We start from the raw sequence: 23,849 nt of genomic DNA, 5'->3' as shown, positions 1-23,849 counted from the left end.
TTTGAAGTACCATAATCAAATGCCTTCGCTTTAACCAACTGTTGCTTCCTTTATATACACAGACATGTTCTAAGGACAAGCAATCGTGCAATTGTATTTTCAGACAGGCGTCGACTTGAACACGGTTAAGATCATTGGACTACTAGCGTATAATATTACGTACGTGATCTGTTTGAAAACAAAAGCAAAATGTTATCGTGGGAACGGGAACTATAAACGATCTTCATTTTGTACAAAACATGCGCACGTGTTAGTTATTTGTTTTGTATTTGATAACTAAATTTTGCGTACAAATCGTAAAATGCTTATTTCCTCGACTTGTCCAATATATTCCCATATCCTTCATGTACACGTTATTTACTTTTCTGATTTATGTTTTTATTCTACATGTATACACAAGTTATTATACACTTAAATAATGGATGTACAGAGACAAATAGTTTCCACAACTGTTTCTTTATATGGATGGGTGGGCGGAAACAAACACCTTTCTAATACTTATCGCTCAGTCATACAGTCTCAAACAATCTTATTTACTTCGTATAATCTTAATTCAACGCAGTTGGACATGCACATTAATAGACAGTGTGGTTTTAAGTAAATAAATAAATGAATACATCTTAGTTACTAATCCGCTTGGAGATCAACTGGGAGTTTTAATATATGTGAATACGGCTTGAGACTAGCATACACTTACTGAACTTACGTGTTAACAAAGCAAAAAAAAACATTTACCCTGCTGCTGGTTTCTTATAGTGTTATATTGTTATTTTAAGGTACAAGGCTCTGATGTTGTCTGAGGGTCTCGAAGAGTTGGGTGGAGTCAACTGGCCTGTGTTTGGTTGTCTCGTCGCCATAGAAGCACTGTGCTTTTTCTGTATTTTCAAGGGCGTCAAAATGTCCGGCAAGGTGTGTTCATGTTTGAATATGTAGTATAATGTAGTATACGTGCACATATCAATGTTTCCCTGCGATAAAGGTATACTCGTCATGCAATTTTAGCAAATATAATTAGTTAGGGTCTACATCAGAGTCAATGATTGTTTGTTTTAACCCCAATTGTAGGGTTGCTATAATTTATCCAGTGGTTAGATTCATACCTTTCAGTCACCACTTCTCGATTTTTGCTGCCGTTTTGGGGTCGACAGCCTCCCAAATCAAATATAAGCTAAAAAATTGAGCGATGATTAGTGGCTCGAATTTGAATTAATCATCAACATCTAACTATACCGAAAGCGTCATGAAATCGTCCCGTCAGTATTTCGACCATGCCTTTTCTCTACGGATATTACCTACCATGTACATGTATCATCATGAAATAGTTCGTTGAGATCCTACATCGTGATACATCAATGTGTTTCTGAGGTTTTGTTGAAAAAAATGTACGCGTCTGACAGTATTTTTTCAGTAGAGTGTCTTTTAATCTAAATTAAATGATCATGTTATATGTTTTTAGGTTGTGTACTTTACGGTACTCGGACCTTTCGTGATGCTGTTTATATTTCTGGTCCGTGGCTCGATCCTACCAGGAGCGGTGGACGGCATAAAATACTACATTATGCCCGACCTGAGTAAACTCAAAGATACAAAAGTAAGGTTCCCACATACATAATAAGATAAATTCGAATTAAAAAAGTCCGATAAATAAGAAGGAGAAAACTCCTGATGATTATGAGGAGGAGGCTTAGCAGGTGGAGCGGGAGGAGGAAGACAATACAGAGGATATGAAGGAAGATGTCTCAGTGTTAATGTAAAATGTTAACGTACAAGGCATAGAATGTGTGTTAAAGTTAAAGTGGTACCTTCAAAAGCTTGAAATGCCATCACCGGTCGATATCATTTTTGTAAGTCCGTTGCCCGTTTTGGTCAATTAACAGGTAACGACCATGTTGTTAGCGCTTAAACAAAACTAATATCTCTCAAGAGCGTTGTTCTGACGTCTTACAGTCGCAGTTGCTGTGCGATACAGTTTTTTCGATTTACTAATTGCATAAGGGAGAATTGTGTTTTGAAGTTGTGTAGACCTGTATGTGAATGGCTTAAATATTTCTATTCCGTAGAACTACGTCAAAATGGTCCCAGATATATTCAATCATTTCGAAAATCAGACGGCAGAAGAACAAAATCTTGCGGTTTACAAATGAAACAAATGATTGACAATTTGTTATATTTTTTCAGATCTGGGCGGAGGCATGTATGCAAGTATTCAGGTCGATAGGGCCTGGATTCGGAGCGATGATCACGTTTGCAAGCTATAACAAATTAAGCAACAACTGTGCCAGGTATGATTTCAAATACTTTTAAATTACAAGTTTGCGAATACGATTTTTGTGTGTTGTTAATAAAAATTAAAACGGTCGTAATACCAAACGTTCCTTAAATCAAATCGGCTTCCATTAAATCAGACCTTCCATAATTCGGTTGAATCCAAGTCAGTCAAGCAAATCAATTATATGTAGGTAGAACAGCCAAACCAAATCGGTTTTATTTTAAATCCGATCTTAAACCTTCCGGTTACTCTTCAAAACAATAATCTTTAATTAAGCTCAACAGTCCCACAATAAAAAAATGAAAAAGAAATAACCAAGTAAATTTTTTCATTTTAAATTTGACCTAAAACATATTGGGTACAAAAGAAACAGTATCTTAAGTAATCGGTGAGCACTGATGTATTTATCAGTTTACAACAAACAAGTTTTGCTTTGAATTGGAACTCAGCTGTTCGTTTTAAACGCTCCAAAATATACTCTTATCAGAACTTTAAAAGAAGAAAACGACGCAAAACCAAACAGTATTTGAATCGGTCCATTTTGTACTGATCATCCCATTAAAATCGGGTTGCTTAACGAGCAATTATTAATATGCCATTATAAGGTTGCAATGGGAAAAAATGTAATGCTGTGCTAAGAAAAACAGTATGTCCTCAGTTGTTTTCTGTAAAAAAGGTAATAACTTGTGTGACGGGTATATGTTGAATTTATAACGGAATTAAACATTCCTTCGTTAAGATCACCCTTTTGACTTTCAAGTGAGACATACAAATCCTATTTGGTTTTAACCACACAAATGACAGATAAAATCAGCGAATTAAGTGTACAACTCGATTACGGAACGGCTTTAAGTTTATTCACCTGTCGCATCGGATTGGCGTTATCTCTACGACCATAGCGGTCAGGGTTTTTATAAGCGCCGATAGTCGATAGTAGTAAGAACAACAATCTTCTCAAAGACATCCAAAAACAATCACGTCGAGGGTACTGTTCTCTGTTTTCTATGCATGTCCGTGGCGCTCCAACCATGCTCCTAGTGTTTTCACCCCGTTCATACGACAATCCATCTGCGTTCAAGCGGCGACCACCGGCGATGTAACGGCGTCCGAATAACGTTATTTACATGTCTTATGCGACTTTACTGTGACCATGGCGTTTTTTACCGCTACTGCATAATAAACGTACAGCGACTGCGTTACATGCATAAATAAGATGGTTTTGTTATTAAGGTTTACGCTTATAAATGCGAAGACGCCACCGACTCAGCGTTATTGTTAAGTTTAAGGGTAGTGGGCGAGGAAGTAAAAAAAAACGACGTCTTCTCCTTGGACAGACTCAGAGTCGTACTCACTGTCTAAAAAGGTATCCTAAACTGAGAAGGAAAATAAAGATATCATATGGTCCAAGAAGACTGTCGCTTTACTACCTGTTTGGTAATAGTCGACCTTCACAATTTGCATCTGCATTTGTTTCTATTCCACATACGCGTGTGCTAACGAGAGACTGTTTAAAATTCACTGGGATGAATTGTTTGTGCACACGAGTCTGTTTTTAATTTCAAAGGGACTCGGTGCTCGTGCTTACTAGTCTGGTTTCTTTTCCACAGGGACGCGGTACTTGTGTGTCTGATGGACTTGCTCACGGGCTTTACGGCAGGTTTCGTTATCTTCTCTGTTCTCGGTCACGTGGCTTATAGGTCGGGGCTGAAAATATCGGACTTCCAACAATCAGGTATAGAAGCGCTCTGGCGCTATATATTCGTCATATAGCTAAAGCAGAATGACAGAGGGTCCTCCTACATTTCTTCTACCACACCCATTTCAAATATGTGAACCTCTTCAATTGTATGCGCCATCCTTTAAAAATGTGTCCGACTCCTTTTCATGTGCCAATGTTCTCGTAACTAAAGACACACTCGACGTATTTCTATTTGCTTTTGACTGTTTTATACAACAACATACAGTTTGACTTGATATTAACATCAAAATAATAAATAAAACACCTCATACTCGACCGATGCACGCATTTAAGTACATTGTGGAAACATCACAATTAAGTCACTCACAATGGACAACATTTATCACCCGACGAATTTTCATGAAAGGCACCTCCCGGCCTGTTCTTTTTCAGGCTTCTGATATTTTTTTATTTTGACTAAATCCAGAAAGGTGTAGTAAAGGTTACAGATATATTGTGGAAATATTGGCCTACTTTAATAACGTTAAATTAAACTTGATAACAAATTATTGTTCAGCATGATCAACATAAATTCCAATAACGGTCAGTGATTTGTGCCTCATGTTCGTGCCGTTTATTGGAACATTCACAAAGCAGAGAAGTATATTTTTCACAATATTATAACCAACGCTATTAAATGGGGGCATAGTAAAAATGTTAAATCTAATCAATTTCATTAATGGTTTAATTGTCACTGAAACAAAACTTTGCGAAACTTATCGCGCGATGGGCTTGCACATTAAGCTCATCACACCAGTTTCTTTCCTGATATCTTTAGCGATTGAATAATCTGCAGAACAAAGAGGCCGTCTAGTTATCGCAGTGGTTGGTACACTCGCTTCTCACTTCGTTGACCCGGGCTCAATCCCGCTCCAGCGCATGTGAGTTTGGTTGATGGTCTCCATACTGAACAGTTAGGTTGCCTCTAGGTTCTCTGCCCCTCCCCCCCACTATACAGCACAAGACCGTCTCAAACATAAAATATAATTCAGTGCATACATGTAATTAAATATATATTTGAAAGTCGTCTAAATATTCATGGCTTTAGTTACTTAAATACTTAGGAACTTTGAGACACACTCTAAATTCCTGCATAATGCAGCCGCAGTCTCCCGCACTTCGTAAAATTCGAGATACACGCACATGAAAACAGGAAACTCTCTTTTAAAAGCATGGTAAAAACTATTTAAAATGGATAAAATAATTCAGTAATGTGTTGTTATAAACTCTTCCTCCACAGGCTAATCTGGGACGACACTTAACGCATATCCATTAATTACAGTTTTCCAAGAACGAGGCTCATATATATATATATATATATATATATATATATATATATATATATATAAACATATATATATATATATATATATATATATATATATATATATATATATATATATATATATATATATATATATATATATATATATATATATATATATATATATATATATATATATATATACTTACGCTTGTTTCTTGTCTCCTCTGCAGGGTTCAGTCTAGGGTTCATCGCCTATCCCGAGGCTGCCAATTATCTGCTTCCCCCTCAACTGTGGTCCGCACTGTTCTTCTTCATGTCTGTCTGCCTCGGAATTGATTCGCAGGTGAGACCGGGAAGATACAAAGAAAACTAGTAAATAGCACCTGAAAATTAGAAAGTTAAAATTTCTTCAATAGACCTTTTACTAAATATTTATGTTTAACCAGTGTACCCTTATATTTTTTCTCATATATAGCCTAAGGAAAATACTTTTCACGCCTTACCAATCACTAATTAAGTTATGTTGATTTTCTTAAAAAAACTATTAACATATCAGTACATTGATACTAAACGAGTCAGCCAGACTGCGATACGTTTGAAATGTCATATTCTGTCGCTATACTAGTATTATGATAGGTGTATCCTTTCTCATTAATTAATTACAAAGAAAACTGTTCAAATGATATAGGACACATTTAAGAAAAGAGGTTCATCTAAATAATTCACCATAATACAAAAAAAATATGATTTCGACAGCCCTGTTCAAACATTTATGTAAAATATTGAAAACAGTATCATAACAGCAAGTTAATACTAAACACAATAAACTTTTCAGTTTCCCAACTACGAGATTGTAGTTACAGCACTGAAGGACGAGTTTCCAAGGCTATTTCAGGGCAAGACCACCGTTATGACACTTGGCGTGATCACGTGCGCGTTCCTCCTTGCTATCCCCATGGTTACAGAGGTAGGTGAGGTCTCACACTTGTATTGCACGTGTCAGTGTTCATTTCTAGACACACGATCTCTAGCATCATTATAACATCGGAACTTATTTTACTCCGATGGTTCGAGATTTGCATTTTGGTACCATTTCTGCTGGCAATACTGCTCTTGACAGACTTAAGCAATATCATATGATGGTGACACTAGTCCACTCGTACCTACCACTTCTACCAAAGTATGCATACATTCACAGAGATGGAATATGATTCGGCGTCAAATGTGTACTATATGACTGCGGTCATAGAAGAAACATCTGTTTTTCTAGAATGATGATAATGTGACTAAGATAAATAATTCATTTACATCATTTGGCTAAGTTTTTTATCATTTCTTCTTTCATAACATTCGCTCGCCAAGTGGCATTTCTGTTTTTTAACCTCCGCTCACAGAGTTGGCTTTGTTTTGGTATACATTTCTGCTTTTTCAACCTTCTTTCACCAAATTGGCTTTGCCTTTGGTAATTGCTTTTATGATATTCGCTCGTCGTGTCGGTTATGACTTTGGTATCATTTGTGCTTTTTTAACCTGATCTCAACCAAATTGTTTTGTTTTGGTATCGTTACTGATTTCTTAACCTGCGCTCAACGAGTTTGCACGATTTTTCTTTATTTTCTGCTTTTAAACCTTTGTCCCAGAGTTGTCTTTGACTTCGGTATCGTTTCAACTTACTTAATCTCGCTCACCGATTTGGCACTGTTTTACTGCCATTTCTGCTTTCCTAACCTTCGCCCAGCCAGTTTGCTTCTAATTGGATATCAGTTTTCTTAACCTTTGCTTCGCGAGTTTGCTACGATTTTGGAATAATGTCTGCTTGTTCAAACCTCGCTAATCGAGTTGGCAATGTTTTGCTATAGTTTCTGCTTTCTTAAAGCGAGATTATACGATTTAGTTTAATATTTATGAATTAATATAAATTGTTTAAAAAACTTATTATACATATACATAGTCCTTGCGAAGGACTTCGGTTAAGAGTGTGTTTTGCAGGTCAGTCTGCTGTTAAATACGATAGGAACTTACTACGCTAGGAACGATAATCACATCTGCCTGTTTATACTCTACCACTGGTACACTGCAGACAGCAGCAGACAGCAGTACGTGTATGTAATCAATAGTGTATTACAGCCAGTGGGACGACATTGGCTAGTTTGTCATTAAAATCTGTACATATTGGCTGCTCTCGTGGAAAACGGGGATTAATGCATTCAAATAAGTGGTGTCCCAGATAAGCCGGTGCATACGGATTAGCCTGTGCAATGAACACAAGCTAATTAAGGAGGACACTTTTTTAATTTGTTGTTTTCGTTTAAAGAGAGTCTCTGGTACTGGGATGACAATTAATGCATATGCATTAAACCCTGTTTTTTTCCAAAATGAAGCTTAAATAATCTTTTCTATTAATGATTTGAAAAAAGGATAAAAGTGAATATAACGTCAAAGTAACGTCGCAGACAAGGCAAATCTCTTTTAAATTAAATAAACAAGCAATAAGTTCTATATTTTATAAAAATTTACCCTCAACTGGGCTCGAACCACTCGGCCATCCGTGCTCATACCATGAGAGGTGTATTTTATACTTTATATTAGCAATCCTCGTAGTATGAAACAATAAAACGACAACAACATAACTCTCCAAATTATTATATCGTTAAATGTTTCCAATTAACCAAAACGAGAAAAGGTCCCTTTAATATCTTCAGACTTGCAAATTGAATGAGTTCAATACACTGTCAGATCATACATCATGAATATTTTACATGTTTAGTTGTTGCCTGTTAGCCTCGGGCCAATAGATTTAAGCCCAGGAAACTAAATTTCAAAAGTTGGTTACATTTGGGCTAAAAAGCAGGACAACTTTTAAAAGCTTGAACAATTCAATCCAATTAAAGATAGAATACAAATTGGCGACTGTGGATCAATTAGGCCTAAGAAATGATTCAATTCCGGCTTACAACAAGACATGATGAAATAAAGATCTGTCATGTCGGCAAAATTGTTGCTCAATAATGTTAAGAAATCAATAAAGTATTAGATACACATAACACAACATGTACATGATTCTAGGCTTGTTATTCTTTAGCAAGGCAACCAAAATTCTATAGATGGTTGCCAGTGAAGAAACCAATTGCGATTGTTGTTATTTTGTCAAAATTATATCTATAACATAAATATGAGGATAAAAAGTGTACACACATCTCGACCTGTGCTTTAAGACGCACTCTTTATAAATGTGAATGAGTCGTGTCAATTTCAACCTTGCGATATAAAAAGCTGTAACATAATTTTGAAAACTGAGTTGCGTCTAAGATTATGCAATAGAGAAGAACATCAGTGTCTTCAGCGCTTTTCCTTTTACAGGGTGGATTTTACCTACTGACACTAGTAGACTGGTACGCGGCCACTTTCTCCGTGACGATATTCGCTCTCATCGAGGTGCTTGTCATGTCGCTTATATACGGTAAGAGACTGTAAACATTGGGACAAAAATGTGTTATGTTCTATACTAGAAGGCCTATAGCTTCAAAATCTACATGATTTCCTGATATTAATCGCGTTTGGTCTGGAGAAAACAAACATGGATTGAGGATCATTACCTTTAAGAACCGGTTTTACACTCGAAACATACTTGAAAATGCTATTACTTTTTTCAAGGCATTTGCTCTTAATTTCATTACTTATTTCTAAATGATAATACATTGTTTTTTATATGTCTTACATTTTTATTGTATTACTTGTTTCTTAATTATAACCATTTGTGCTTTATATGTCTTACATTTTAACGCAGGTGTTCACAACATTGATAAAAACGTGTTTGAGATGACCGGGCAACGCGTACCGATTATTTTCAAGTTCTGCTGGTACTGCCTGACACCTCTCCTTCTTCTGGTATGTTCATGATATTTTTCGGATATTGATAGACACCTACGTCTATAGTTTTCTTTTCACCTTACAAATACAGATTACGTGTCATAGGTCCGTTATCACATTTTTTTATGCAACCACGACCCATTGACTTTCGTTTCAAAATTAACAACATTATGGTCGTACGGGTTTCAAACCAGGCATCCCACGATTAAAAATGTCCGCGTCCGCTGGAAAACAGCTTCGGGAAGTTATGTTATACACCTTTCTCTCATTTGTTGTCTTTTGCAATACCGGTACAGGAAAATCAATGCATCCGAGTAATCTCTTCAAGTTTCGAACGTAACAGGGCTTTGACTTTCAGGACAACCAATTTACTGGTCAAGAAAATACCCGTAAAATACACAATTTATCCGTTCTGACCGGTTAATTTTGAGTATAAAAATATAAACATTTAAACAAAAAGATCATGGGCTATATTTTAAATAGCCTAAATGCAACGCAATTTTCTAAATGCCTAGTGATTTTGTCATTTATTTATCAAAATAACAAAGATAAGTTTTACCGTAGTTCACTAAGCAGTGGCTCTGACACAAGAAAACTCATCAAGCGCCGTAAGTACCAATAGTAGATGTGGTATAAACAATACAAGAACATTCAGTGCATAAGGTATACTGTCAGCGCGTCTCCAAATATTTGGGCATCGTATTTTGGCATATTTTCAAGTATATATATATGTTCGGACACGAAATAAAAAAACATAGAGTCCGAAAACTTAGAGTTATTACGGTGAAATTATAACTGTGTAACGTTTTTTTCAGAATAACGTGATTGCCAGCTCAAGACTACTAATAGGTATAATCAAACATTTCAGAGTAGGCAAGTGGACTTGTATGTAAATGTCCATTCATGTCTCATTCTCTTACATAAAAACAGGTGACCCTGGGATTTACAGTGTACACATACACCCCTCCGGCTTACAAAGGTTATGTCTACAAGCCCTGGGCGGTCGGGTTGGGCTGGGTTATAGCGGCCACCTCGCTGGTTCCAATACCAGTGTGCGCAATATACGCGTTGTACACGACACCCGGGACACTACTGGAGGTACGATTTTACCCTATGAAAGAGATGCTTTAAATGAAGGGGTATATCGACGGATAGATAATATGTAATATCATTTTCAAAAATAAGATCATCTATTTAAAATATACAATTAAATGTTGCTTAATACACATCTCTTTTTAACCGCGTTTATCACGGAGACACTTGGCGGGCGCGGGAAAATCAGTTGTTGACGATGCTGTTTCAGCATCGTCTAAGTTATGATACCATGAAAAATATCTTCACAATGGCAACCTATGTAAAAGACCGAGATAGTCCGATTAAGAAAATGCTCGGTTAGAGAAATACCGAAATCCCCGTAATTACCGACATTATATATTTTAGTTGTTCACTATCAAACTTGGATAAAAACAATGTTTCATAAGTGATTTTATTGTATTTTCCAATATTCTATTTTAATATCCGCATATTTGATAAATAATCAATATTAAGGTGGATTTCGGAAGATTTCTGGGGGTTTCGGGGGATTACGGTAATTACGGGGATTTCGGTCGGGGATTTCGGTATTTCTACACACCCCTCAAGGTAATACAACAATATCGGCGCCCATGAATGTATACACTCGTGTCAAAACTTTCTTACAGCATACATCGGCTTGTTGGGCTATTTAGAAACTGTTATTTAAGATATATGAGTTATTTGTTAACTCAATCTTCGCTAATGTCAACAATGGATTGAATTCGAAGGATACATTCGATGTGAATGCAGGGCTTCCTGGATTTTAAGACTTAACAGTTTGACTGGTATTTTGAGTTATCAATTTAAGTCTAATTTTGCTTTGGAAATTGTATTCGAGCATTTTGCGACTTATTGAATGACTATGATATCATATATCAAATACTAAGTGAGTAAGTCTTTACTAATATTACGGTTTTGTATTATTTCTTCTTTCTATTTTAGTACAGTTGATTGGTGTATAGCAGATTTTACCGAGTAACGGATAGGTTAAAAGTTTTTATGTCCCCCACTATAGTAGTGGGGGACATATTGTTTTTGCCCTGTCTGTTGGTCTGTTGGTCTGTCTGTTTGCGCCAACTTTAACATTTTGCAATAACTTTTGCTATTTTGAAGTTAGAAACTTCATATTTGGCATGCATGTGTATCTCATGAAGCTGCACATTTTGAGTGGTGATAGGTCAAGGTCAAGGTCATCCTCCAAGGTCAGAGGTCAAATATATGTGGCCAAAATGGCTCATTAACCAGGTTTTCCGAAGGAAAAAACTGGTTATTAGATTGGCGAATGCGGGCGGGCTGGCTGGCTGGCGGGCTGGCTGGCTGGCGGGCTGGCTGGCTGGCTGGCGGGCTGGCGGGCTGGCGGAATAAGCTTGTCCGGGCCATAACTATGTCGTTCATTGTCAGATTTTAAAATCATTTGGCACATTTGTTCACCATCATTGGACGGTGTGTCACGCGAAATAATTACGTCGATATCTCCAAGGTCAAGGTCACACTTTGAGTTCAAAGGTCAAAAATGGCCATAAATGAGCTTGTCCGAGCCATAACTATGTCGTTCATCGTCAGATTTTAAAATCATTTGGCACATTTGTTCACCATCATTGGACGGTGTGTCGCGCGAAATAATTACGTCGATATCTCCAAGGTCAAGGTCACACTTTGAGTTCAAAGGTCAAAAATGGCCATAAATGAGCTTGTCCTGGCCATAACTATGTCATTCATTGTGAGATTTTAAAATCATTTGGCACATTTGTTAACCATCATGGGACGGTGTGTCCCACGAAAGAATCACGTCAATATCTCCAATGTCAAGGTCGCCACGACTAAAAATAGATTTAAAAAAAAAACAAACTTACAAAGGGGGTTAATTTTTTTTGGTCATTTCAAAAGTTCAGTTTGAGTTTTCTCCCTTTATCAGATTTTTTTTTCACAATGAAAACCTGGTTTTGTGACAATTTTGTCCCTTGTTTTATGAATACTTTTGCAATATTGAAGATAGCAACTTGATATTTGGCATGCATGTGTATCTCATGGAGCTGCACATTTTGAGTGGTGAAAGGTCAAGGTCAAGATCATCCTTCAAGGTCAGAGGTCAAATATATGTGGCCCAAATAGCTTATTTTATAAATACTTTTGCAATATTGAAGATAGCAACTTGATATTTGGCATGCATGTGCATCTCATGGAGCTGCACATTTTGAGTGGTGAAAGGTCAAGGTCAAGGTCATCCTTCAAGGTCAGAGGTCAAATATATGTGGCCCAAATCGCTTATTTTATGAATACTTTTGCAATATTGAAGATAGCAACTTGATATTTGGCATGCATGTGTATCTCATGGAGCTGCACATTTTGAGTGGTGAAAGGTCAAGGTCTAGGTCATCCTTCACAAGGTCAAGGTCATCCTACAAGGTCAAACATCATATAGGGGGCATTGTGTTTCACAAACACATCTTGTTTGCAAAATACTTTTATTTATGTAAAGATTTATAGTGAATACAAATTGCCTATCATTGTTCAGTCGATTCATGTTTTAGTTGACGTGTATCAATGTTTAAATTACAATTGCTTCTTTTTTCGAAAGCAAAACAAGTTCACGTTATGTACCCACCATTTTTGTAACGAAAGAAAATGTGAAGCCGTATGATTTCCTGAATTTTGCAGATTTTGTTTGGTAAACATTATGTTCATTGATGTATATTGTAGTATAATGTATCCTTTCTAACAGTAAGAATGCTCAGAAACAAAATTGATGCGTACCACATAAAATAAGCATGAGAGCTGCAACTCGTGATTAGGTGAATAACGGACATATGGCGACAAATATTCAGGTGGGGATTGTCTCAAACTAAATGAAAACTCAATTGAAGTTGTCCAATACACATGTGGGTTGGCGCGTGGCTATGATATTTATATGTAAAAACATCATTTTGATGGAAAAATAATAAAAGTATAACGGAAAATCGATTTCTCTGAAAACATAGTTTTCACTATAAAATCTATATATATAACAAGGTATTCGACTCAAAACGACCCGAATATAGGGTGCATAGCTTTGAACAGCCATTACTTCTTCAATTGTGCAGCAATTTCCATGAACTCGGTTTTATTAAACGCAGAAATGAAGTTCCTTTTCTGGAAATGTACATATCTTGCAATATGTTTTACAAATGCAGGGTAAAATTTCAAGAAATAACACGATAAACATGTAATCCGATAAAAACCTAAGCGATCCGGTAATTGCTGAATCAGTTTACCCGGAAATTTGCGCTGTAAACAAAAAAATATTTGTCGGAATTTTAAAACCGCTGGCATGTTTCAATAGGAAAGACATTTGTCTTTCGAGGTTTTAAGGGTTTAATTACTGAATGCATGGTGTTTACGTTGAAATGAGGCTCGAAGCCCTTAGCTATCAGTTATACACCAATCGACTGTATAAAATAGTAAAAGAGACATTAAGGCGATTGTGGCCAGTTTGGATCCAGATCTGCCTGCAGTTGCTTGAAAGCTGTTTGCTTAAAAGCGGTTTTCTGACAATAACTAACAGTTAAATTGGATACTGATTAGACTGCCCTTTCCCTGTGACCTGGCTCAAATAATAGTATTGTCATTAATCAAATGATTTTCTTTCGAACATTAATCAAGTGTTTTTTAGCTCTACTGGCCAGATGCCAGCGGGGCTTATGTCATGGCCCTGTGTCCGTCGTGCGTGCGTCCGTGCGTTAACTTTTTTTAAACATCTTCTTCTCCTAAACAACAAGTCCAATGCTGATAAAACTTTCACAAATGTTCCTGGGGTGAACCTCTTTCAAATTTGTTCAAATTATGCCCCTGGGATCAAATTTGCCCCCGCCCCGGGGGTCAATAAGTTGAACATATGCTTATATAAAGCCCATTTTGTGCTACCACATTTGGTATGTAGTAACATCTAGTAGTTGTCTACCAAATTTGTTCAAATTATGCCCCTGGGGTCAAATTTGACCCTGCCCCGGGGGTCACAAAAATGAACATATGCTTATATGAAGCCTATTTTGTGCAACCTTTAAAAAACTTCTTGTCCATAACCGTAGGGCCTAGGGCTACCAAATTCGATATGTAGTGACATCTAAGAGTTCTCTACTTAGTTTGTTCAAATTATGCCCGGGGGTCAAATTTGACCCTGCCCCGGGGGTCACAAAAATGAACATACGCTTAAATAAGGCCTATTTTATGCAACTTTATAGGTACATCGATCATGAATCGCAGATGACCCCTTTTGATTTTCAGGTCACTCGGTCAAAGGTCAAGGTCACGGTTACTCAACTTAGAAAATGGTTTCCGGATGATAACTCAAGAACGCTTTCGCCTAGGATCATGAAACTTGATAGGTACATTGATCATGACTCGCAGATGATCCCTATCGACTTTCATGTCACTAGGTCAAAGGTCAAGGTCACGGTAACTTGACACAGTAAAATGGTTTCCGGATGATAACTCAAGAAAGCTTACGCCTAGGATCATGAAACTTCATAGGTACATTGATCATGAATCGCAGATGACCCCTATTTAATTTCAGGTTACTATATCAAAGGTCAAGGTCGCAGTGCCAAAAAAGTATTCACACAATGGCTGCCACCACAACTGACAGCCCATATGGGGGCATGCATGTTTTACAAACAGCCCTTGTTACAAAAACAGTGGAGCGATACAGTGCCAGCATGGCCCTCTTGTTTCTGGTCCCTCGGGATAAATGACTCCAGCACTTTTTTGTTGAGAATTGAATACTGCTTAAGGCGATGCTAGGGGTCTTGAGAGATGTTGCATCTTCCATGATCTCTCATGAACTGACTCAATAATACCGAGTCAGCAATATTTGACTTAATTTTTGGTTTTTCATTTCTGACAAGGGATCGAAAAATTTCAGAATCTTCCTAAATGCCTAGTGGTAGAGTGTCGTCTTTGATTGCAGGAGGATGTGCTGCGGGTTTGATCCCCAGAAGCGACATTGAAAACTAGCCAACTTTGTTATCTTAAAGGCTGCTAAACCTGATATACTTAGATAATGTGAATTTTCTCTCACATGATGGTCATCAGTTATATTATATAAAAACTCACAGCAGCTGTAAACAGTGGGACAATAATTACTGAACGCATCTTTCATTTTACTTTGACACTTTGAGTTCGACATGGCCTAGATTGCAATATGTGACTTGACTTTGTTTCAAGTTCCCCAGGGGAACTACGTCCCCGTACCCCCATTTTTGTCCGTACCAACATTGTTTCGTACCCAATTTTTTTCGTACCCAATTTTTATTTTGTTGCAAAAAAAATTTCGTACCCAATTTTTTTTTCGTACCCAATTTTTTTCGTAACCAAATTTTTTTTGGCATAATTTTTTTCGTTCCCAAAATTTGTGCACCAATTTTTTTTCGTACCCACATACACAATTGTGAAGATGTAGATCAACTTAAATTGATGCTTGTATATATCCATCCTCTTCAAAAGCATCGTCACACCAGTACTGGCAGTACTTTGATTTTAAAGTAGTAGCTGTAACATCGATATAAATAAAATGCACTAGCGCCATCGCTATACGCATGCGCACTACCAAAATTGAAGTTTGCTATTTTTAAAGACGTGTATTGAAAAATAGCTGGCATTGATAAAATATTTAATACTTTGTACAATATAACATTGTTTCTCAGTAAGTATCTGCTCAAAACGGGGAACGTTAAATTGTGTAGTACAAACCTATATACTGGGGAAAATTCTTCTATCGATATGCCCCTTTAACATCAATAATTAAATGGTAAAATCGGTAATCATTTTTGGAATAGATTAATTGTTCGTCAATATTACGTTTATATGAATGTTTTACAAGGATGGCAATCAGTAGCTGGATTGGTATCATGGTTCTTAACGAAACGGTCTCCTTTACGTGCAGACTACAAAATACTATCACTAAATTCCTACCACACCAACGGATGCCAAGGATATAAACCCCTTGTACAATATGTTGTTTTGGTATAGACACGAAAAAAATCAAAACTTAGTATGTGAAAGATTTAAAATACGCCATACGCATTGTTTAATACGTTTTCAGAGGCTACAAGTAAACCTACGACCAAACAAATTGTGGGGACCACCAGCTGAAGTGCGCGAGGCGGAATCCATGCATACGCAGGATCGACTTTTGGCGAATGAAAAATCAACAATTACAACTCCTGCGTTCAATACTCGTTTGTAAATACTATTGACCAGTATCTATTACCTTATATTAGGCTACGGTGAAATGTTCTGGGAAGAGCCAATCTCGTCAAGCGGTTCACACTTACAATGTTTTATATTTGCTGTTGCTCATAAGAAATGAATAATTTAATTGAAAGGTATGTAACTTTTTTGTCACCTCTGATAACTACAGGACGGTCATCTCTTGTTGATAGATTGTAAGCAGTCGTGATTTTATTTTTACATTCCTTGCTGTAAATCATATATTCAGCGCCGGGTATTACAGTTATATCTCGATATATGCTAGATAGTGCTAGTGTAGTGATAGTAGTGTAGTCTATGTTGACGTTATTCTTACTATATTCAAGGCTTAACAGGCTCGTTGAATTTGTGCAAGAGCATCGCACAATTTACTGAGTCTCCAAACATCTCTTCGCGCCAGAGATACGAACCTTCGTTTCTATTTTGCAAAGTTATATAACAACTTGTTTACTAGTGCTTGTACACAACCGAAAATAAAAAAAAATGTTGGTGAACAGTCCATAGATCTGTAAAGAAATCAAACGAGAGAGTAGGGGGACAAATGACAGTTTAATATCCTTATTCAACTATGATAAGTCATAAGAGCCGCGTAAATTCGGGTCCGATGTCCGTGCCTAAAGGAACGCATTGACAATTGACCAAACTCTTAATTTTTCACATTAAAAACCTTTAACGCAACATCCTTCAACGACATTGGTTGTAAGCATGATGCCCAAATCACAGACAAGTTTTAGAAGGGATCTCAAATTTGGGAACGCAACTTTATACTTTTAAAACCGTTGTAAAAGATTTAAATTTTAATTAACTCTTAATAGTTCTTTGCTAATATAATAGCAATGTAAAGTAAATCCATTGTGTTTATTTTTTAAGGTTATCCAAAAACATACACATTGTTAGAGCTAGTTTTTAATAACAAGGGGATAACAAAGTTGGCACAATAAAAGTCCTCCAGCGAGTTAAAAGACGATAAATATTTACATATTGTCGTACGGATAAACTATTGCAGTGAGCTTCATCAAGTACAGAGTACAGTACTGGGAACTCGGATTGTGTAGAAGTTTGGACATAATAAACATTACATAATAGTAATCTTGTTTGCTTTTATTTTAATTAAAAATCATCAACAACAGAACAACATATCAACTGGTGATAAGAGAACATAAACATATCACTAAACCACTTAAACTTTTGCGCCAATCATCTTTCAATCAACCTATTAATTGATAGATCGTTGAATGCACACAAAGAAAACAAAGTTTCAATCAATATATCAATTGATAGATATTTGAATGCACAATCTGTTTGGGGGCATATACCTCCATATAAAATAAGATGTTCTTCTAATTTCATAATCAAATTCCGTTAAGATCTATCTTAATTAGCATGACAAAGTAATGCCTCGCATGCTTCCGAGTCCACAGGCGTGCAATTCGATCTTGTTGTTCCTGTACAATCGTCCAATCGCTGGCTCCATGCGCACGTTGCAATACGGATTGGTGAGCAGCGACTGAAGACTTATCAACACCTTTGAGATTGTCAACGCCAGACTCCAGTTGTAGTGGATGGAGTCGAGACCCACGTCTCCATGACGATTGATGTTAGTGTGAAAATTAAATATCTTTGTGATGAATTGCACTCTTGGTGGTCGCATTGGGTAGCTGAATGAAAGACAATACCAAAATATGTGACCCAGTCTTCCGATATAGCATATATCATTATCATATCATTACTTATTTCTAAATGATAATACATTGTTTTTTTATATGTCTCACATTTTTAATTGTATTACTTGTGTTTCTTAATTATAACCATTTGTGCTTTATAGAGTTTATTCAACATACATTAGGCTTTAAGCCCATGAGTAAACACATTTTACAACACAATATATTCACAAATGGTCAATGGCGTACATAATTGTTAACATAACGTAGATCAAATGCTTAATACAACAAATTCATGCACACTTTATCGTATATTGTATTATTTTTTTTTTTATATAAATTAGATAAATAAATGAAGGTACTTGGAGAGAAACTACTGATAATATAAGTCAGCTCTCAATTTAAATGCTTTAAAAACAAAAATGGATAGATTTCGTACACTTTTTTCATTGTCAGTCTGTAAGAGTTCGATAAACTTCATCATGTTTGTATTTTTCCAATAGTATTTACTTATGTATTTCTTACGTAAATTAATAAATGTTGGGCATTCAAGTAAAAATGAAATTCATCCTCAAGGACGTTACAGTGTTTGCATTTTCTATTTTGAAAAGGTATCTTTTCAGGCTTGTGCCATCTCCCTGCTTCCACTTCAAGTCTATGGGCAGATACTCTAAAACGAGTTAACGCCATCCTAAATTTTGAGACATTTACAAAATTTAAATATGGTTGTAACTGAAAGCTACTAAAAAGTCTATAAGTTCTACCTCTGGTCGTGTTTTCCATTTCACTTGACCAGGTTTGCAAAAACATATCAGAAATACGTTGTTTAGCTACTGATAAAAATATCTTAATATCTCCTACCCCTTGAAAAAACCACACATCACTAAAACCTAATCTGTCTAATACATCCTTGAGAGATTTAACCGAAGACTTTTTTTCTGGGTATATATCATTATCATGTAATAACATATCGTAAACAATTTTTATGTACTTGACATCATCGGATTGTAATATTTTAAACCAGTACTTTAAAACACAAATGATACGTTTATTTATTAACGGTACACGTCCCAGTTCTCCATAAACGAAGTTATTTTGTGTTTGCAACCTCACACCTAACACTTGTTTACAGTATCGTATATGTATTCTTTCAATCTGAACACTATTATTTAACCCCCATACTTCACAACCATAGCTTAGAATAGGTTCAATAAGTTTATAAAAAGATGAAGTCTATGATTAACTGATATATCTGGGTATTTAACTAAATTAGATTTCAGCTTGTATATTGCTTTAAGAGCCTGTCCTGAGAGTGCATCATACGTTAATGAAAAAGAACCCCCAGTGGTAAATACTATGCCTAGGTATGCAAAACTATTCACTATTTCTACAATGTGTCCTTTGTAATAAAAATTTAAATTTCGTCTATTCTGTCCTCCTTTTTTAAAAATCAATATTTTTGTTTTATTCACATTAACGCATAGCTTCCATTTAGTACAATACTGCTCTAATAAATCTAATCCATTTTGCAGTCCGGCTTCCGATTCTGCAAATAATACAATATCATCAGCATATAACAATAAAAACAGTTTTAACATACCAAGATTAACTCCTTCAAACTTATTTAGCATAAAATGTTCCTCGATATCATTTAAATACATTGAGAACAAAAATGGCGATAAAGATTCACCTTGTCTCACTCCCAAATAGCATGTAAACGAATCGTGACTGATTTCATTATTAAATTTTATTTTCGATTTAACAACATTGTACATCGATCTAACTATATTCAACATTTTACCACGTACCCCTAATTTTATCAATTTATACCATATGATATCTCTTACTATAAAGTCAAATGCTTTCGTAAAATCGACAAAAGCTGTGTATAGTTTTTTATTTTGATTCAAAATATGGTTAATAATACCCTGCAGTACAAAAATATTGTCAACAGTTCCCATACCTTTTCGGTATCCGGCTTGAGCTTCTATGTACACATTGTATGTTTCACCCCACATGTTCAATCGACTATTAATTATTTTACTAAATAATTTTCCTATCGTACTTAACAGTGTTATTCCTCTATAATTATTCGGGTCATCTAAATCCCCCTTCTTATGCAGCGGAACAATAAATCCTTCGCCCCAAGCCTCTGGGAAATAACCTATATCAAACATTTTATTAAAAAGTAAATGTAAAACCCTAAGAAAGAATTCATTTGTAACACCGTGTTTAAGAAACTCATTTAAAACGTAATCAGGACCAGCAGATTTACCATTTTTTAAAGATTTACATGCCTTTTTAATTTCTTCTTGAGATATTTCAATGTTTAAATCATCGAACATTACCTGAAATTTCTCATTTAGGTATCTTTCATTAAAAAACAGAATGTCTTTATCTGGCTGATAAAAATGGGTGTCTGGATCATTAATGGATTTAAAGTATCGAAAAAAATCATCAGTCTTTAATTTATCTGACTTGCATGGCTTTACCGATCCCTTTAATAAATTCAAATATTGTTTTGCATCTAATAATCGGTTATGTTCTAAAATCTTTGTCTGCTCTAAATCATAATTATATTTATGTTTTCTCACTAAACATTTATAGTTGCTCCGGGATTGAACCATCAAAATTCTATTTTTATCCGACATGTCCGTTCTATATATGTTCAAGTTATTATAAAATTCAGATTTTGCCCTTTGACACTCGTCATTAAACCATTGATTACTGTTATTATCGCGATGTTTACCTCTTACTTGAGTGTTTATGGTCTTTTTGAATAAAGGTGAACAGACATCATCAATTACAGTACAACATTTTTCTAAACAATTATCTAATGACGCCGAGCTATTTATAAGATCGATATCATTACATATATTAATCAAACATTGAGTAGTTCCTGAATTATTGAAAGATTGTATATAAATATCCTTTTTTTCATTATCCCATTTGAATACGTGCGGTACTTTATCGCACTCATTTATAACCCTGTCATTAACACAACAATTATTTTTAACAGAAGTCATGTGAAATTGTACTACACAGTGGTCAGATAATACATTCGGATCAAGTACTTCAAACTGATCAATACATGAAAATAACAACGGCGTACACATAGCCAGATCAATAACACTCGATCCTCGACTCGTTACACGAGTAAACTTTCCTAATTGACAATCGACCCCTACTCTACCATTTAACACCTTTAAACCAGACATTTTACAAAAATCAAGTAAACATTTACCATTCTCGTTTACACTTTTATCTTGACTTATCCTCGGTAAAGTAATATCTACAACATAATCATCTGGTAATAAATTGAAACGGTGTTAACCATCATTTTCGACATAATCAGGTTTATTACCAATTCTTGAATTAAAGTCACCACAAACAATAAACTCACAGTTATTATTAAAATTACATTGAAATTGAATCATATCGTTTAAAATTAGATCAAATATGCTTTCATTAACAACCATTTCTCTACTACTTCCTTGTGGAACATTATATGCTAAACAGAGTAAAACATCGCTCTTGCTTTTAAACAAATTGCCTTTTAATTTAACCCATATAAAACAATCATCGGTATTTTTTACGAATTCAACATCGTTTTTCAATTGATCAGAGATAAATATTATTATCCCCCCACTATCTCTTTTTGAGCCTTTTAATTTAACACTTCTGTTTAATATATAAGAATGTCTGATATGTCTTACATTTTAACGCAGGTGTTCGCAACATTGATAACTAGAAATGGCGCGGCAGAGGCCGACGCGTATCCCCACGCCGCATGTTTGACCCAAGGGCGCCCCAGGGTTGATCATGGGGCCATGCATAGTTGAGATTGACTGTATTGTCATAAGAGAAGTTCAGTATCAATTAGAAGTGAATGGGTGTAAAAATAAAGAAGTTATAGTAAAAGGCAATTTCGGGAGGGTGTGGCCTATGTGGGCGGGGTGCCCCAGGGTTGGTAATGGGGCCATGCATAGTTGAGATTGACCGTATTGTCATAAGAGAGGTTCAGTATCAATTTGAAGTGAATCAGTGTATTAATGAAGAAATTATAGTAAAAGGCAATTTTGGGCGGGTGTGGTCTATGTGGGCGTGGCGCCCCAGGGTTGGCAACGGGGCCATGCATAGTTGAGTTTGACCGTTTTGTCATAAGAGAGGTTCAGTATCAATTTGAAGTGAATCAGTGTAGAAATGAAGAAGTTAATGTAAAATAACCTAAATTTTTTTTATAGTAAATGGATTTTTTTGGTGGGTGTGGCCTATGTGGGCGGGCGCCCCAGGGTTGGGATTGGGGCCATGCATAGTTGAGATTGACCCTAATGTCATAACAAAAGTTCAGTATCAATTTGAAGTGAATCCGTGTAGAAATGAAAAAATTATAGTAAATGGAAATTTTTGGTGGGTGTGGCCTATGTGGGCGGGGCGCCCCAGGGTTGGGAATGGGGCCATGCATGGTTGAGATTGACCGTATTGTCATAGGTGAGGTCCAGTATCAATTTGAAGTGAATCGGTGTAGAAATAAAGAAGTAAATGTAAAATAACCTAAAAAAATGAGTGATAATTTCTGACGCGGCCCCACCCCAACCCCTATAACTTTTTACCCAGGGGTCAGATCAAAATTCCAAATAGTGCACCGTCGCACATATGCTCATAGCTACCATGTGTGTAAATTTCAAGGTTCTAGTGCTTTTAGTGTAGGAGGAGATAGTGGCCAGGACGGACGGACGGACAGACGGACGGACGGACGGACGGCGGAGATCACCACAATATCCCCACCTTTTTTTCAAAAAGCGTGGGGATAAAAACGTGTTTGAGATGACCGGGCAACGCGTACCGATTATTTTCAAGTTCTGCTGGTACTGCCTGACACCTCTCCTTCTTCTGGCATGTTCATGATATTTTTCGGATATTGATAGACACCTACGTCTATAGTTTTCTTTTCACCTTACAAATACAGATTACGTGTCATAGGTCCGTTATCACATTTTTTTATGCAACCACGACCCATTGACTTTCGTTTCTAAATTAACAACATTATGGTCGGACGGGTTTCAAACCAGGAATCCCACGATTAAAAATGTCCGCGTCCGCTGGAAAACAGCTTCGGGAAGTTATGTTATACACCTTTCTTTCATTTATTGTCTTTTGCAATACCGGTACAGGAAAATCAATGCATCCGAGTAATCCCTTCAAGTTTCGAACGTAACAGGGCTTTGACTTTCAGGACAACCAATTTACTGGTCAAGAAAATACCCGTAAAATACACAATTTATCCGTTCTGACCGGTTTATTTTGAGTATAAAAATATAAACATTTAAACAAAAAGATCATGGGCTATATTTTAAATAGCCTAAATGCAACGCAATTTTCTAAATGCCTAGTGATTTTGTCATTTGCTTATCAAAATAACAAAGATAAGTTTTACCGTAGTTCACTAAGCAGTGGCTCTGACACAAGAAAACTCATCAAGCGCCGTAAGTACCAATAGTAGATGTGGTATAAACAATACAAGAACATTCAGTGCATAAGGTATACTGTCAGCGCGTCTCCAAATATTTGGGCATCGTATTTTGGCATATTTTCAAGTATATATATATGTTCGGACACGAAATAAAAAAACATAGAGTCCGAAAACTTAGAGTTATTACGGTGAAATTGTAACTGTGTAACGTTTTTTTCAGAATAACGTGATTGCCAGCTCAAGACTACTATTAG

The 23,849-nt window shown here is 36.1% G+C and overlaps 1 protein-coding gene across 20 annotated transcripts in view; it reads left to right on the top strand.

Moving 5' to 3' along the window:
* LOC127845053 (sodium- and chloride-dependent glycine transporter 1-like) overlaps positions 1-23,849 on the top strand; it is a 177,689-nt gene that overhangs the window by 120,370 nt on the left and 33,470 nt on the right. For 4 of the 20 annotated variants that reach the window (XM_052375687.1, XM_052375685.1, XM_052375680.1 and 1 more), the window contains exons 4-12: positions 777-909; positions 1,457-1,591; positions 2,179-2,282; positions 3,877-4,001; positions 5,505-5,617; positions 6,110-6,241; positions 8,635-8,734; positions 9,062-9,162; positions 10,075-10,242. In XM_052375687.1, coding sequence (XP_052231647.1) covers positions 777-909; positions 1,457-1,591; positions 2,179-2,282; positions 3,877-4,001; positions 5,505-5,617; positions 6,110-6,241; positions 8,635-8,734; positions 9,062-9,162; positions 10,075-10,242 — 1,111 coding nt within the window. Of the gene's footprint in view, positions 1-776; positions 910-1,456; positions 1,592-2,178; positions 2,283-3,876; positions 4,002-5,504; positions 5,618-6,109; positions 6,242-7,263; positions 7,377-8,634; positions 8,735-9,061; positions 9,163-10,074; positions 10,243-16,294; positions 17,426-23,849 lie in introns of those variants that run through there. The other 16 variants (XM_052375683.1, XM_052375686.1, XM_052375679.1 and 13 more) reach the window with 10 other exon arrangements.

This window comes from Dreissena polymorpha, chromosome 9 (assembly GCF_020536995.1).
Source record: "Dreissena polymorpha isolate Duluth1 chromosome 9, UMN_Dpol_1.0, whole genome shotgun sequence".
NCBI classification, from domain to species: Eukaryota; Metazoa; Mollusca; class Bivalvia; order Myida; family Dreissenidae; genus Dreissena; species Dreissena polymorpha.
The sequence above is the reverse complement of the archived record's forward strand: the minus strand, read 5'-3'. Positions and strand labels throughout refer to the sequence as shown.